We start from the raw sequence: 16,769 nt of genomic DNA on the forward strand, positions 1-16,769 counted from the left end.
CGACCATTTTTGTTGATCTGTTGAATCGATATGTTGAGGACATGTTAGTACTTGAACCAAAGAAGGTGCATATTTTATTTGAACATAGTCGACCAAATGGTTGCAGATTTATGACAGTTTTTTTAGTTGCAGTGCCCCCTATGGACAGAATTGAACAAAAATGCATCCTCAACATGGCATGGTGACTATGTGTACCGGGTTTCGTTTAGTTTGGACTTTGCGTCGAGTAGAAATTGCTCAATGAATCAAAGTGCGTTCCACCGACGAAATTTGATTGCTAATATCTTTGGAATTATTTATATCGAAATTCATTTGATAACTTTTTGTCAGGAGGGTCTGTGGATGATGTATACTTATTTTCGTGCGAATCGGACAAACAACCTAGGACGAGTTAGAAAAAGTAGTTTTTTCAAAAAATTTAAAATGGCGGAAAATGTTAATAGACAGAAATGAAATTGGATATGTTTTGAAGGCCTTGATTCAAGGAATCAGAGGGGGAAATAATTTTGATTTTAGCCCATACGGTTGAGGAGATATTAGCAAAAACTTAAATGTGCTTATTATAGCGCCACCTACACACACACACAATAAAAATTGGTACCAAAGATTTCGACTAGTTTCACAAACACAAAATTATTAATAATAATTGTATTTATTTATCACACATTTGCACATATACAGTGAAATTCTTTTTTTCACATATCCCAGTTAAGCTGGGATCAGAGTGCAGGGTCAGCCATGATACAGTGCCCCTGGAGCAGATAGGGTCAAGGGCCTTGCTCAAGGGCCCAACAGTGGCATCTTGGCAGTACTGGAGCATGAACCCCTAACCTTCTGATCAGTAACCCAGAGCCTTAACCACTGAGCCACCACTGCCTCTGGTGCTATTACTTGCATAATAAAAAAAAATGTCTGAAACAACAAATTTTGCTGCGCACCCATGTCATCATTGGTGATGCTGATTAAAATACTGATCTCTCTCTTTATTCATGTTATTCATCATTTAGAAACTGATCTCTCTATCTCTCTTTTGGTGTGCATCTGTACATTTTATTGTAGTTACTGGTACATACATGACAATATAGATATTAGAAATTATTTTTAAAGAGGTCTTGAGGCCTTTGCATATACAGAAAACAGGCATTAAAAAGTATGTAGGCCATTTAGCATGCACATCTTGGTATTTAAAACTTTAAGTGATAAACACTGTCTGTAGAATGCTTCTAAGGTATTTGTTTCATGCTAATTATAAAAAAAATCTGATTAAAATATACAGTACTTTTAAAAAAATAGAAAAATTGCATCGGGAATCATCCAGAACCTGAAACAACAGATTAGCTTTATATTTTCAGTGATGTTTTCTACAGTACATGAAATTAACCTGATTAAAAGAATACGATGAAAGCCATCTGGAGTGGTTTTATTAACTGATCACTTTGCTCAGTGACCTCTGGTTTGAACACTGTGGAAATTAATGCAAGTCTCCCCTGGCCTTTAAAACACATTCATGTTGAAGTGAACTGGATACTATCAGGGGTCCCAGAAATTGCCTCACACATTCTTTAATATCCATACTGACAATTTGAACAATTTGAAGGAATGTCCTCCTTCTGGGATTTAAAGACCACGCTTCACTCCTTTCATATTTCTCTTTTACTCATAGTCAGTGGGCAAGTCACTATTGAAGGAATGTGTTTCTATAAGTCTGTTCTGATAAAGTATAAAGAGCGAGAGCCATGTTTATGAAAAATGATAACAATAATTATTTGGAGCTCTATTGCTGTTGAGATACTCAGTTTAATGCATTATTAGAATAAGCAGTTTCATTGAAATGCTTTGAGTACAAAGTGCTTACTTAGTTTGCTGGTTTTATTGTAAGAGTTTATATTCTTACAGGTACATCTACAACCATGTGAGAAACAATAACACAGTTAAGGCACAGTTCATTCTTAGCATGCTTGGGCATATTTTCAGGGCAGTCGTTGAAAAGTTATTTGTCATGTAGGCATATAAGAGTCAATGTGCAACAATGAGGTGAACTGGTTCTCTTAAAGGAATATTCCAGGCTCAATACAAGTTAAGCATTTGAGGCATAATGTTGATTATAACAAAAAATCATTTTGATTTCATTTTTGAAAAATCTCTTTTCCTTTAAAAAAGCAAAAATCAAGTTTACATTGAGGCACTTACAATGAAAGAAAATGGGGCCAATAAACATTAAAATACAGTTTCAGAAATATAGCAACAAGCTGTAAATAATATGTGTGTTAACATGATTTTAGTGTGATAAAATCGCTTACTAACTTTTTCTGTGTAAAGTTATATCCAGTTTTACAACTTCTTTGCCATGATGACATCAAACCCTATAATTCCACAAAAATGATGATTTAAACAACTTTACAGCTCAAATAATACACAAGTTTTAACAGTACAATTAATGTAAGTGCTTTTATAAAATTATAAGCTTCACATTTCTGCCTTTAAACCCTCTAAAAATTCACTTCCCTATTCACTTCCATTGTAAGTGCCTCACTGTAACTTCGATTTTTGCTTTTCTTTTTAAATAAAAGGATGAGTCAAAATCTATTTTTGTGGTAAAATCAACATTTGGCCACAAACGCTGTCATTAGAGCTAAACTTGTATTGAACACAGAATATTCCTTTAACATGTCAAAAAAAATAATGTCTATCAATGGGGAATGCACAATAGAGGTAGAGAGATTCCACCACTGCTGAATCAGATAAGGTTGCACAAACGTATTTCAATTCCACACTCACAGAAAAGTCCAATGCAAAGACTTCACTGGACATGTTTTCAGGCTTAGCTGCATGTTTTCATTGATGTGGTAAACTACTTTTTTTTCTCAATAATGAAACCATGTGCATATAAAGTCCACTTTTACTTTACAGAAATACGAAAGGGTGCACTATTGCAGAGAGAGTAAGTACGCCTTTATATACTGTATATATATTTTGCCAAATGATTAGAATATGCATGATTTTTGTGCATGGCCATCTTTTTAACAAAATCTGACAAGGACAGTTTGAATTAATGTACAGTTGTTTAGATGGTGCGAAGTTGCAAATCTTTTCTTAATTTATGTACTGTATGTACATATTTTAAAAAATTCTCTACTGTATAATAAATAATATAATTACAGATTTTTTTTTTGTAAATTGTGTGAAACTGTCTATTGATAAGTTACTGCAACCTATATACTTGCTAACTCTCAATTAGCTCTTAGTGTTTGTCACTAATAACATGCATAATCATTTGTGTAACTACATAGTTATGAAACTATACTAGAATATACATCGTATTAGCATAAATATTGCAGGAAACTTTGTGGCAATAAACACTGGATGTTAAACTAAAAAAATATTTTCTAAATTAGTTTACAAACATGAATATCTCTCAATAGTTGGAGTCTTGGAGTGGAAGAGGAGACGCAGGAGTAAAAACTTTAAATCCTTTAATCCCAATCGCTAGAGTAGAACAAACGAAAGGCTCAACAATAGTAATTGCTGGAGTGGAACAGACACTATATCTTAACATCAAAACTAAGCACAACGTAACACTTCATAAACTCAACGCAACACTTCAAGGACTGACAAATGACGAACAAAACTAGAGGGTATATATACACAGGGAAAATAATAAGGGAATGGAAGGCAGGTGCGGATGATGACAATCGGATGGAAGTGATTAGGGCAGTGAACTCTGGGAAACGCAGTGCAGGGGAAAACTTCAAAATAAGAGTCCTTGAAGAAGATGAGGGAGACAGACTGTGACAATCAATAAGTTTGTTTGCACAACTTAACCTTCATTCATTTATTTATTTATTTATTAACAGTCATAAACGTTTATTAATATTCCATGAATTTAATATTCTTTGAATTAAAAAATGTAGTGAATGAATACATTTTCTGATCACTACTCAGGATGATTGAGAACAAGTTTTGAAAGATTGAAAATACGAATAACTAAGCATTGCAATGAAAATGAATGTGGGTTTCAAATACGGTCTTGCCACTTAACAGATTTTTATTATTATTACACTTTGTGGATAAACAATAAATTTGGCTCTGCATATACAAATTAAATACAAAGTAAATCTCTCCATTGACTGGGCTCACAAACTATAAAAAGCAAAAACCAGATGAACAGGTTCAAGAGTGTTACATGCAACTGGTACTCAGAGTAAAAGTATTATATTTGAAAAATGAAACTAATCTTTGCTTTAAAGTAGCTGGGTTAAAATGGACAGGTCTGTGAAAAAACAACTCACCCCTACACCTTTTCCTCTTACTATCATATTACAATGAATATACTACCATTTCTTTTTTCTTTTAAAATTCAACAAGAAAAAAGTATTTAACTGGTTTTAAGTAGACTTTACTCCACAGAATTCAAATAATTTTTGGTCCAGAGGGTAGTTGAAAATACATATGTCAATAGCACATACTGTATATAAGCGGTACGCATGGTAACCATTGTTCTCTTGTTATCCTTCTATATTAATAAGGCCAAATAACAATGGCGGCTACTGTGGTTGTCCAGCAGCCTCACGAGAAGTCAAAAAAAGTTCAGGTCTGTTCGACTTTTGTCAGGACATGAATTCTTGTAAGTGTGCTTTGTAAATGTGTAATTCATCATAAAAATATTATTTGTTTAAACTTATTCTGCTGTTCATAGTAACTGTTTCTTACTAAATTAATCCACTGTCTACGACCCATAGTCAAGAGAGTATAAGCAGTCAAGGAAATTGCGTTATGTACTTTTAAACAAGCAACTAATTGACTTTCTTACCTTCAGGCTGCTATGCGTACTGGTACTGTCCTTGTTTTGTCTGCTCCACCACAAGGGAGTTTGGGGAGAGCACCTGTCTGCCTCTGTAGACCTGTTAGACCCAGGTCTAATGGCTGCTTTTGGTATGGTAGTACAGGTGCATCTCAATAAATTAGAATGTCGTGGAAAAGTTCATTTATTTCAGTAATTCAACTCAAATTGTGAAACTCGTGTATTAAATAAATTCAATGCACACAGACTGAAGTAGTTTAAGTCTTTGGTTCTTTTAATTGTGATGATTTTGGCTCACATTTAACAAAAACCCACCAATTCACTATCTCAAAAAATTAGAATATTTTGACATGCCAATCAGCTAATCAACTCAAAACACCTGCAAAGGTTTCCTGAGCCTTCAAAATGGTCTCTCAGTTTGGTTCACTAGGCTACACAATCATGGGGAAGACTGCTGATCTGACAGTTGTCCAGAAGACAATAATTGACACTCTTCACAAGGAGGGTAAGCCACAAACATTCATTGCCAAAGAAGCTGGCTGTTCACAGAGTGCTGTATCCAAGCATGTTAACGGAAAGTTGAGTGGAAGGCAAAAGTGTGGAAGAAAAAGATGCACAACCAACTGAGAGAACCGCAGCCTTATGATTGTCAAGCAAAATCGATTCAAGAATTTGGGTGAACTTCACAAGGACTGAGGCTGGGGTCAAGGCATCAAGAGCCACCACACACAGACGTGTCAAGGAATTTGGCTACAGTTGTCGTATTCCTCTTGTTAAGCCACTCCTGAACCACAGACAACGTCAGAGGCGTCTTACCTGGGCTAAGGAGAAGAAGAACTGGACTGTTGCCCAGTGGTCCAAAGTCCTCTTTTCAGATGAGAGCAAGTTTTGTATTTCATTTGGAAACCAAGGTCCTAGAGTCTGGAGGAAGGGTGGAGAAGCTCATAGCCCAAGCTGCTTGAAGTCCAGTGTTAAGTTTCCACAGTCTGTGATGATTTGGGGTGCAATGTCATCTGCTGGTGTTGGTCCATTGTGTTTTTTGAAAACCAAAGTCACTGCACCCGTTTACCAAGAAATTTTGGAGCACTTCATGCTTCCTTCTGCTGACCAGCTTTTTAAAGATGCTGATTTCATTTTCCAGCAGGATTTGGCACCTGCCCACACTGCCAAAAGCACCAAAAGTTGGTTAAATGACCATGGTGTTGGTGTGCTTGACTGGCCAGCAAACTCACCAGACCTGAACCCCATAGAGAATCTATGGGGTATTGTCAAGAGGAAAATGAGAAACAAGAGACCAAAAAATGCAGATGAGCTGAAGGCCACTGTCAAAGAAACCTGGGCTTCCATACCACCTCAGCAGTGCCACAAACTGATCACCTCTATGCCACGCCGAATTGAGGCAGTAATTAAAGCAAAAGGAGCCCCTACCAAGTATTGAGTACATATACAGTAAATGAACATACTTTCCAGAAGGCCAACAATTCACTAAAAATGTTTTTTTTTTATTGGTCTTATGATGTATTCTAATTTGTTGAGATAGTGAAATTGGTGAGGGTTTTGTTAAATGTGAGCCAAAATCATCACAATTAAAAGAACCAAAGACTTAAACTACTTCAGTCTGTGTGCATTGAATTTATTTAATAGACGAGTTTCACAATTTGAGTTGAATTACTGAAATAAATGAACTTTTCCACGACATTCTAATTTATTGAGATGCACCTGTATGTGTGCCACCCATGATTCTGGGAATGAGGGTGGCAGTTCGTCGCAGATACGATATTGGTATGAGTTTCACTCTCCTCTGCTAGAGGCAAAATAGAAACAATAAAGAACTCAGATATGATTGCAATGAAAAGTTTAAATGACAACATGATCTTGTGGTAAATTAGTGTACTGTTTTGGTTTCAGTGGTGTTAGGGTTAGGTTTAAGGTTTGGGTTAGGAGTATAATGTAATGACTAAATTATTTCATTTGGATGTTTGCTCATGTTTTACACTGCATCTCATGGAAGTGTCATTTGGGGGGAAAATCTACAGTTCGGAAATTCTAAAAGCAGAGATGATTTTAGCAGACAAGAAAGCTGACCACTTGTCGCTGATTTCCTATGAGAACAGTTTTGTGAACAATATATATCTCTAGATGAAAATGTGATAGAACTTTATTGGATGCAAACACCCATGGGGAGATTCCTTCCAATATTGCAGAGCACAACAGTCTGATTCCGGAAGTAAAAATCCCATTAATTTATTCCAAAGGGGTACTGATTTTTAACGATAAATTATAAACCTTGACCTACCGTGAGCTCTGAGGTTATTAACTGATGGTATATGCTTCTGTTCATCTTAATTAAAAAAAAAAAAAAAAAACAAGTTTAATAGCGCAATTCCTGGTGAAGATCCCTGATTTGGAAAATCCACCAATCAATGAATATCAGCAAACGAGCTCCATGGCAACCGCCCACTCCCATGACGCACTGTGAATAACACAATCAAATTGGTCTCCCTACACACTTAAAATATTTGTATATATCTGAATATTTTGCAATACATTTAAAATACATTGATTCTATACTTTTAATCAACAAATTCAGACAGCAGTTTCATCCATTTGAATTCTATTATGTAATTCACAATGCTTCATAGGATTGTGGTTTGTGCCCTTATTAAAGATGTTAAGTACACAGTCTTGTACCTACATCTTTTTGTCTGATTTTCAAATACTTTTTTGTTTCAAATCAAAGCTTGTAATTTTGTGATTTACCTCGGAGCTGGATGATTGGTTCATGGCTTAGAAGGCTTTAACAAAGACTTTTATGAAATCCCTTTGGAAAAAATGAATGAGAAAAACATTTCCAGAACCAAGACGGTTGAAAAAGTGGGCAGCCACTATTATGCTCTGTAAAAGGAAGTAAAAAGAATAAATTATATGTGTGTGTATGTTTGTGTGTTGGAACAGGGCAGTCTTTTTGAGGATATCTTGGTTTCCTGTTGTTGTATCTGGTGTTCCTTGTGTCAAATTAACAGAGAACCATCACCATAGTGACCACGCAGCCTGTGGTTCAAGCTGTTCCCATTACAAACACCACAGAAGTTCTCTCAGTGGGACAGTGGTCGGTTGGAGTGATGGGCATGGCACAGGTAGCAGTTGCACCTCCTCTATGTCACCAATGCAGACTGGTTCACCTTTTGTCATGACAGTTGTTCCATAGAAGGTTGCCCCAGAAGCCCCAGCCGCCACATGGATCTGACCTGAAAAATGTTGACAGCTAGTGAGGGTGTTTAATACATAATGATTGTTCTTAAAGTGCAAAGTTTAAGCCACTGAGTAAAGACAAATTCTGTATAATCACTCTCATATAATTCCAAGTGACCTTGAAAAGAAAGATCAATAAGTGTTGTGTAATTTCTAACCTGCATGATCAATATAAATGATTTTGTGTGAATGACTTTTGGGAAATACCACCATCGCTTATTTTGTGTGTTTTCTTTTTCCGAGTTTGGCTCAGGCATCCTGAATTATTCAAATAAATAAATAAATATCACACATCAGCAATTGAGTACATCTTTGTAGAAATTTATTTATACATGGGTGATTATTGATTAAGTGTTTAAAGGGCATCTTTTCCATAAATGAATGTGAGTGTTAAACAGTAGAAGTGTCCAAACAACACACCCCAAATCTGAAGAAAATTGATGAACAGGCTTCCCAGGAATTAATAGGCTATTATAAGCTGTGTGTGCACTTACGAAAAATACCCAGCCTGGTCGTTCATTCTATGAGACCAGGTTGAAAACCATATCACAGTTCATTTCAAGAAATTATGGAAAAAATCTACTTGTATTTCAGGGTGGACAGAAAAGAATTATCACGAGTTATAGAAATATTTCACAACATAGGTCTTTGGCCAAACAGTGGAATTATTTTCAACAGGAAAGCTATAATCTCTCTAGCCTCTATCCTAAGTGCCTGTGTGAAGGATTTTTATTTAGCAAAATACGAGTTTGATCTTAGCAATTGGTGCATTTTCTTTTGGTAAAAAATAATGTAATCATTTTTGTGAGGGAGAAAAGGCTCAATTACCACTCAGGTAAGTAACCTATGAAAGCATGATGTTTTCAGTGCTTTTTTTAAATTTATCTTTTAATTATTATTTCCACAGTGAATTAGCTTAATTATCCAGAATTGAGAATTTGTACAACACATATATATTCAGTGGGGTTTCAAAGTCTGGGTCAATAGCTGAAATTGTTCTGTTTTTATTTTATTTATTAATATATATATATATATATATATATGAAGCAAAATAATTTGAGTGAACAAACTGAGTTGAAACAACAACAACAACATTTAAGAATTCATTTTTTTGGTGTGTCCCTTTTTGTTTTAAAGACAGCATACATTCAAGCTAGCATGATGACTCATGCAGAATCTTGCAGTTTTTACTCATTTTATGTTATAATATTTCTCTGTTTTAAATTTATCAAACGAAAATATACATTTTAATCTGAGATTTGCAATGTGGACTCTATATGGGGACTTTCAACCCCCACTGTATATAACATCAATTCTTATTTTACAAATATTTGTAAAACAAAATATGAGTTTGTAAAATATTAAATATTAAACAGCAATTAAAATTGACTATTTTAAAAAAATATTAATAATAACTGATGCTGACTTTTTTTGTTTTGTTATTTTAAGGTAGAAGAACGAGAAAAAATGTGTGGAAACATACCACTCATTTTCCTTTTATGGACATCCCTCCTTCTCATTTTGCCCTGTGTTTATAATGGTGCCAAGATCCTGGTTTTCCCCATTGATGGCAGTCACTGGGTGAACATGGAGGTACTGATTTTAATATCCAGGAACAGAAGAAGATTATGGCACTACACACTTCAGTTCAGTTTACTATCCTTATGTGACTTGGTGTGGGTTGCTGGGGGTACAGCAATTAAATATAATTTTCAAAATGAAACATTCCAGGATCAAAAGATATGCTTGCAAAGCATTAGGAATTAAAAAAATATACACCTTATTCACTGTAGCTCGTCTTTGATTTTTAATGGGAATGAAAACGAGGATGTGAGGGATGGAATAACCATCTCTTCATTGGCACGCTCGGTATAAAGCTGTATAAAGCTCCTAGATCCCATTTAATTTTCCTCATCTCATGTTGTCTGGAGCTTTTTTGTCTACTGAATGTTCTTGGAAAGATATGTTTTCAATATTGTGTCTGCGGAACAATCCAAAAACACTTTAAACTTCAGTACAGTTCATTGAAGAGACTGTACGTCTGTCCCTCACAGCCTCATTGTCATTTCCGTAAATATTCAAAGATGGCACTGCCATGAATAAGGTCTATTCAGCTTGTTTCGTTTATAATCTATAAGTTCATAAGTGCATTTCTATATTACTGCCCCCTAGGTGCTGGTAAAGAAGCTGCATTCTCATGGACACCAGCTGAGTGTGATTCATCTGGAAGATAGCTGGTTCATTCAGGAGAGCTTGCCTTACTACACCTCTATTACAGTGAAGCTCAAAGAGAAAGAGATAGGCCTGGACCTGTTCGAAAATGCGGTACAAAGAATCCTGGAGGGAAACAGGAAGGGGTCAATGATGGGGGCGCTGGTCCAGATCTCTGAATTGATTGGCATCCTGCAGGTGGCTCACAAAGCAACCTGTTCCATGCTCACCACCATGCTGGAGAACAAAGCTCTGATGACACAAATAAAGGAGGCAAACTATGACTTGATGCTCACTGACCCTGGCACGCCTGGTGGGGTTATCTTGGCACATTACCTTCAACTGCCAATGGTGTATAATGTCCGTTGGATGAGTTTTGGAGAGTGTCACTTCTCCATTGCACCCTCTCCAATCTCCTATGTGCCTGTGCCTGGTTCAGGTCTGACGGATCGCATGGGACTGTTAGAGAGGAGCCGGAATCTTCTGCATTATGGGCTGAACCTCATGCTGGAACGTTGGCTGGTCATCCCCATGTACACCAACTTGTTACTCAACTACTTCCCTGCTAACGCTGACCTCATTACTATGCAACATTCAGCAGAGCTATGGCTCGTGCGTGTAGACTTTGTATTTGAGTTCCCACGACCTTCAATGCCAAACCTGGTCTATATTGGTGGCTTCCAGTGTTGTCCGTCCAAGCCTCTCCCAGCCGAGCTTGAAGAGTTTATGCAGAGTTCAGGGGAACATGGTGTGGTTGTAATGTCTCTGGGAACTCTAATTGGAGCATTTCCCAAGGAGCTAATGGAAGCCATTGCCACAGCTTTTGCCCGTATCCCTCAGAAGGTGGTTTGGAGGGTTACTGGCGAGAAACCATCATCACTAGGCAATAACACCCTACTTCTTCAATGGATACCACAGAATGACTTGCTGGGCCATTCAAAGACCCGTGCTTTCGTGGCTCATGGGGGCACCAATGGTCTGTATGAAGCCATCTATCATGGGGTGCCAGTTCTGGGACTACCTTTGCTATTTGATCAGCTAGATAATATAGTACGTCTTCAGGCGAGAGGTGCTGCACGAATGCTAGATGTGGCCACGTGCACTTCAGAAGAATTCCTGGAAGCTCTGAGCGATATCTTAGAGAACCCGGCATATCGTCAGAACATGCGGAGGCTCTCCGAGCTACACCGAGACCAGCCTCAGCATCCCCTTGACAAAGCAATGTTCTGGATTGAATTTGTCCTGCGCAATAAAGGTGCGACCCATCTACACGCTGAGGCCTACAACATGCCCATGTCCTCCTACTACTGTCTAGATGTGGCTGCATTGGTTCTCTTTGTAATTCTGTTGACTCACAGGGTTGTCTACACAATCTGGACACAACGACGAAGAGGAGAGATAAACAAGGCAGTGAAAGACAGCAACAATAAAGCTATAAAAGAAAGCAGTAAGATCCTGAAAGAGACCATTTATATTCTGAAAGAGAGCAATATGATTTCGAAAGAAAGCAATAACATTCCAATTCCGAAACTAAGAGCAAGCAAAAAAAGAATTCAGTGAATAGGCAAGGAATTCAGAGAGCTATATACAGTATTCTATTATTCCCTCTTCTTTTTCTGTTTTTATTTCTTTGTTTTTCCTTATTTCATTAACTTTCTTTCTTTCTTTATCAAATTCCCCTGTTTCTTTCCTTATTTCTTTGTTTTCCCTGGCAAGACTAAACTGTATGCTTGTGATTAGGTGCAGATCACTTCCTGGAATCCTTAAAGTTTCTTGTAATCCCCACTTTTGCTCAACAATGCATTTAACCCTCAGAGACCCAAGCATTTATGTATATTGATGGAAAAAAAAATCCTCCCTGAAAGTGTTTTTAAGGAACCCAGTGGTTATATATTTATATATTTTTCTTTTGGGTGAATTTTGGAAATAAACATTGCAAAATTGCAATGTTGGGCATTCAGAGTTGCAATATTTCACCACTGTTTTTAAGATGGTAAGTTGAAGTTCTGAATTAACAACACAATTCAAAACACAAAAGTAAATGACAAATAATTTATTACTAGCAGTAAGGGTAAATGAACAGTTAAGAAATTTGATTTTTGCAACTAATTAGGGCTATTGATATTGATTAAATATTTGCTGGTATAATCTAAATAATAATTTAAAAAACTCTATTCATGTACCATGAATACCATAAACAAAGATTTTTAAATAATGGAATAGCTTAAAATAATTTGGAATGGTTTAACTATGATTTACTTAATAGGCTGCATATGTAATATTTGAAAAAAATATTTACTTGAAAAATAGCTAAATGTGTTCCATAAGTGTTAGCAATTAAGTCAACCAACAGTTAAATTTTTGTGTGACTTTATCAAGATCAGACAGTTAATATGCACATTTTTCCCACCAAAATTGTTGTTTAGAATGTCAGCTATTGTTATGTGTAGTTTTAACCCATATTTAATGAATATTAAATATTATTTAGTTGCTTTAAATAAAAGTTGCAATTCTGTTGTGGGTCTCTGAGGGTTATTCTAGCTCATCTGGTATAATGTAACTCAAGTGCAAGATTTAAATGAATTGTTTAAGCCAGGCTGTATAAGTCGAAAGACAGTCAGCCTGTTTACAATATGACATCCAGCTTCACTAAGCAGATCCACAGTGGTATGTTGAAAGCTTGCAGAAAATCTATTTACAGTTATAAGCATGTGTAGTTTCAGAAATTTGAATCTGTTAAATCTGATTGTAACCACTTATTTCATTATGTAAAACATGGTTAATTAATGATTGTTAATGTACAACCAGTTATCAAAATAAAAACATTTAAGCAAGGTTTGTTTTAACATATGTTTAACAGAAGATCACCAGAAGATGGCGCTATGGATATAAATATTTACAGTAGAACATTGCTTGTATTTTTTTCTGTAATCAAAATCAAAAATGTTATTTAACATCAGCTCAATACTTTTTTATATTTATTAAAACAAAATTTATCCAGAAGTTTAATGATCACAAAACTGACCAAAATGGCACTTGACTCAGAAGTGAAGTCCTGCTAGCTCTTTATCGGCCTGACGAGGACATTCTTTTCTCCAGATATGAGACAAGAGAAGGCTGGAAGCGCAGACAGGGACAGAATGAGAAAAGAAGAGAGGGAAGGATGAGAGAGCGCTTACTGACTGAGGGGACATTAGCCTAGGCTGTAATTGCTAATGTATGCTTCTAATGACTCGTTATCTCATTATCAATCTTATTCTCGCTCATCATTTCTATTCCCCCCTCTCTCTCTCTCTCTCTCTCCTTCCCCTTCTTCTAGCTCTCTCTATCTCCTCCCAATCGACCAACAATGATGGGAATAGCAATTAGGATGCTTGGCTGCCAAATGGCTATTTTAATTAGCCTTTCTTAGCAAAGAGAGAGAGAGGTGGGAGGAGAGAGAGAGAGGGAGAGAGTATGAGAGAGAGGTGGGAGAGAGAGAGAGAGAGAGAGAGAGAGAGAGAGAGAGAGAGAGAGAGAGAGAGAGAGAGGGAGACTAATGTTCTTCATAAATGCTACAGATTAGAAGGTCATTAGGCTTTTGCTAGAATTAATGATTAGGAATTCCTGCAGGTCACAGAAACTTATTACACAAGCCTACTTAACATTAATAGAACCATCCTATTTGTGTTAAACACAAAGAAATTAAAACTAAAAAAACAATTACATTGTGATGACATTGTTCTTTGCTCTCCCTGGTCACCCATAACGTGAGAAACAGTGTAAAGCTCTCTGGACAGTAGAAAGAGACTCGTCTCGCCACACAAGGACCAATGATAGCTGTTTTTGATCGTTTGAAAGTCTCTCCCGTTTCATTCTTTCCAAATTTACCTCCATTGTCATTCTACGTTTCTCTCTATTTTTCCCTCTGTGTTCAATCTCTGCTGATTTTTGACTATAAGTTATGAGTAAATCCTGCAGTGTGGCTCTAGCGCTCCCTTCTTATTGTGATACGTAATATTTCTTCAAAAGCACAAAGCAACATTCTTGTGCGTTATTTGTTCATTTGTGGCTTGTTTGGGACACAGGCTGGTCTGGTGAAAATCTCTTCAGAGTCACTTTCCAGCCCAAAAGAGATAGACTTCTCATTTCAGCTCTCTCTAAGACCCCTCCCCATGCACACTGACAAGCAAAAACAGGCCACACACACACACAAGTACTGATATTATAGGGTACAGATAAACAATGTGCAGACTAAAGGGATGTTTCACCCCAAAATGAAAGTGTAGTCATTATTTATTATTTAGTACATTATACAGTATCTATCTATCTATCTATCCATCCATCCAACAAGCGCCATCTCCTATCAGACATTTTCCAATAGTTTTCTGGATAGTTCACCCCAAAATGAAAATTCAGTCATTGTTTACTCACCCCTGTGTTGTTATTGCCCCATCTGACTTTCTTTCTTTTTCTTAACACAAAGGGAGAAATTATGTAAAAATATTGTGCTCAGCAATGGCAGTTTATGGTGACCACTTCTTCAAGTTTCAAAAGAATGCAAAATTATAATTCAGAAGTCTAATAAATTATACTATGAGACTCATGATTGTTATGAAAGCATACGATGAGATTTGGTGAGAAACAAACCGAAATCTAACGTATTATTTAGTGAAACTGTTGACCGACCATTACTCTCCTTCATGAAACTACACGAGAGAAATAATTCACTCAGCCCCCTCGCAACATGTGGCGTTCAAGAGAAAACACAATTTTTAAATCTAAAAACAGGTCCACCACAGTGATAGAAACAACAGAAAACAACACAGCTGCACACAAACCAGAGAACCAAACTTGCTAATCATACCTGATGAGAAGAGTTTGTAGTCGGAGAATAGATGCATTTCTATGCCCAGCCTCATATGTTTGAAACAGAGTACTCAGTCAAATTGAGAGATAGAGGAAGCAGGAATATTTTGTCTACATTCTGACCGGGGGAGCATTTGTGACAGACCTCCGACTGAAGTGATCGATACCTCAGCAAAAATATTCAGTAGGTGTAACATTTTCAGTCAAAATAAAGTAGTTTTTAACCGGCTAGTGAGATGCAGTCTTCAATAAACTGGTATGGGAAAGTTTTTGGACCGGTGCCAGTTCATAGCAAGCAGGGTTTCCTGGTTTTCATGCTGAAAATTTAAACCAAGCGATCGACAGAATGTACTGTCACTCGTCACAGCTGGTTAGGACCAAAACTCTGATTAACATAGAATATATACCTTTTATCACAGGTCATTTGCCATCAGGTTAGACACTGTGTGATTGTGGCTCCCTTCAGCCTCCTCTGTCTATTTCTCTGTCTGTTCTCCTCTGTTTCAAACAAATGACGCTAGGCAAAGAAATGCATCTATTCTCCGACTACAAACTCAACAGACATATTTAGTAAGTTTGGTTCTCTGGTTTGTGTGCAGCTGTGTTGTGTTCTGTTGTTTCTATCACTGTGGTGGACCTGTTTTGATATAAACAAAACGTGTTTTCTCTTGAACGCCACATGTTGCGAGGGGGCTGAGTGAACTGTTTCTCTCGTGCAGTCTCATGAATGCACAGAGGAGAATAATGTCGGTCAACAGTTTCACTAAATAATACATTCGATTTTGGTTTGTTTCTCACCAAAGTTCATAGTATGCTTTCATAATAATCATGAGTCTCATAGTATAATTTATTAGACTTCTGAATTATATTTTTGCATTCTTTTGAAGCTTGAAGATGTGGTCACCATAAACTGCCATTGTGTGACATGACTGAGCACAATATTTTTTCACAATTTCTCCCTTTGTGTTAAGAAAAAGAAAGAAAGTCAAATGTGGTTATAACAACACAGGGGTGAGTAAACAATGACTGAAATTTCATTTTGGGGTGAACTATCCCTTTAACAACTCATTTTTGGCACCCATCCGTGGACATTACACGTGAAACATGGAGCTCACACTTGCCCATATACCCAACAACAGTTACTGCTTTGGCCATTGTGGGCAACCTACTGTTTCTGATTTCATCTATCCATCCATCCATCCATCCATCCATCAGATGTATAAGTTTTCATACAGGCACATAAGTAACAAATACTCATCTACGCGTACTACATTATAGTCCTCATTTGGTTCATAAAGGCCCTCATAATTTAACATGTGCAGTATATCACAGACAATGTATTTTGCATCAACAGATATAGTACGTTTTGGCTATTTGTATAGTGTCCCTGACTTTTCTTTTCCTCTCTCTCTCCCTTTATCTCTTTCTTTCTCTTCTTTATCATGAAGTGCCCTGAGGTTATGATTGTTATGATTTATATCAGACTGTTTTGAGATCTCTCTCTCTCTCCCTCTTTCTCTGCCCTCTGTCTTCAGCTCTCTTTAGCTTTCTCATTCCTCCTCTCTCCTCGCCATCTCTCTTTCTAATCAGTTCTCCTTGCATCCCCCCAGGTTGATTTTGGGAGTAATAATGAAAGAGATTTAACCCTTTAATGTTC

General features: G+C 36.8%; 1 protein-coding gene across 1 annotated transcript; it reads left to right on the forward strand.

Moving 5' to 3' along the window:
• Positions 1-8,800: 8,800 nt before the first annotated feature.
• LOC127432551 (UDP-glucuronosyltransferase 2C1-like) lies at positions 8,801-13,093 on the forward strand. The gene is made up of 3 exons (XM_051683763.1): positions 8,801-8,888; positions 9,503-9,646; positions 10,226-13,093. Exons 2-3 carry the CDS (start codon positions 9,521-9,523, stop codon positions 11,822-11,824), a joined length of 1,725 nt encoding a protein of 574 aa, XP_051539723.1. The 5' UTR covers positions 8,801-8,888; positions 9,503-9,520; the 3' UTR covers positions 11,825-13,093.
• The last annotated feature ends 3,676 nt before the right edge of the window (positions 13,094-16,769 follow it).

The sequence above is a fragment of the Myxocyprinus asiaticus genome, chromosome 42 (assembly GCF_019703515.2).
Source record: "Myxocyprinus asiaticus isolate MX2 ecotype Aquarium Trade chromosome 42, UBuf_Myxa_2, whole genome shotgun sequence".
Lineage (NCBI taxonomy): Eukaryota > Metazoa > Chordata > Actinopteri > Cypriniformes > Catostomidae > Myxocyprinus > Myxocyprinus asiaticus.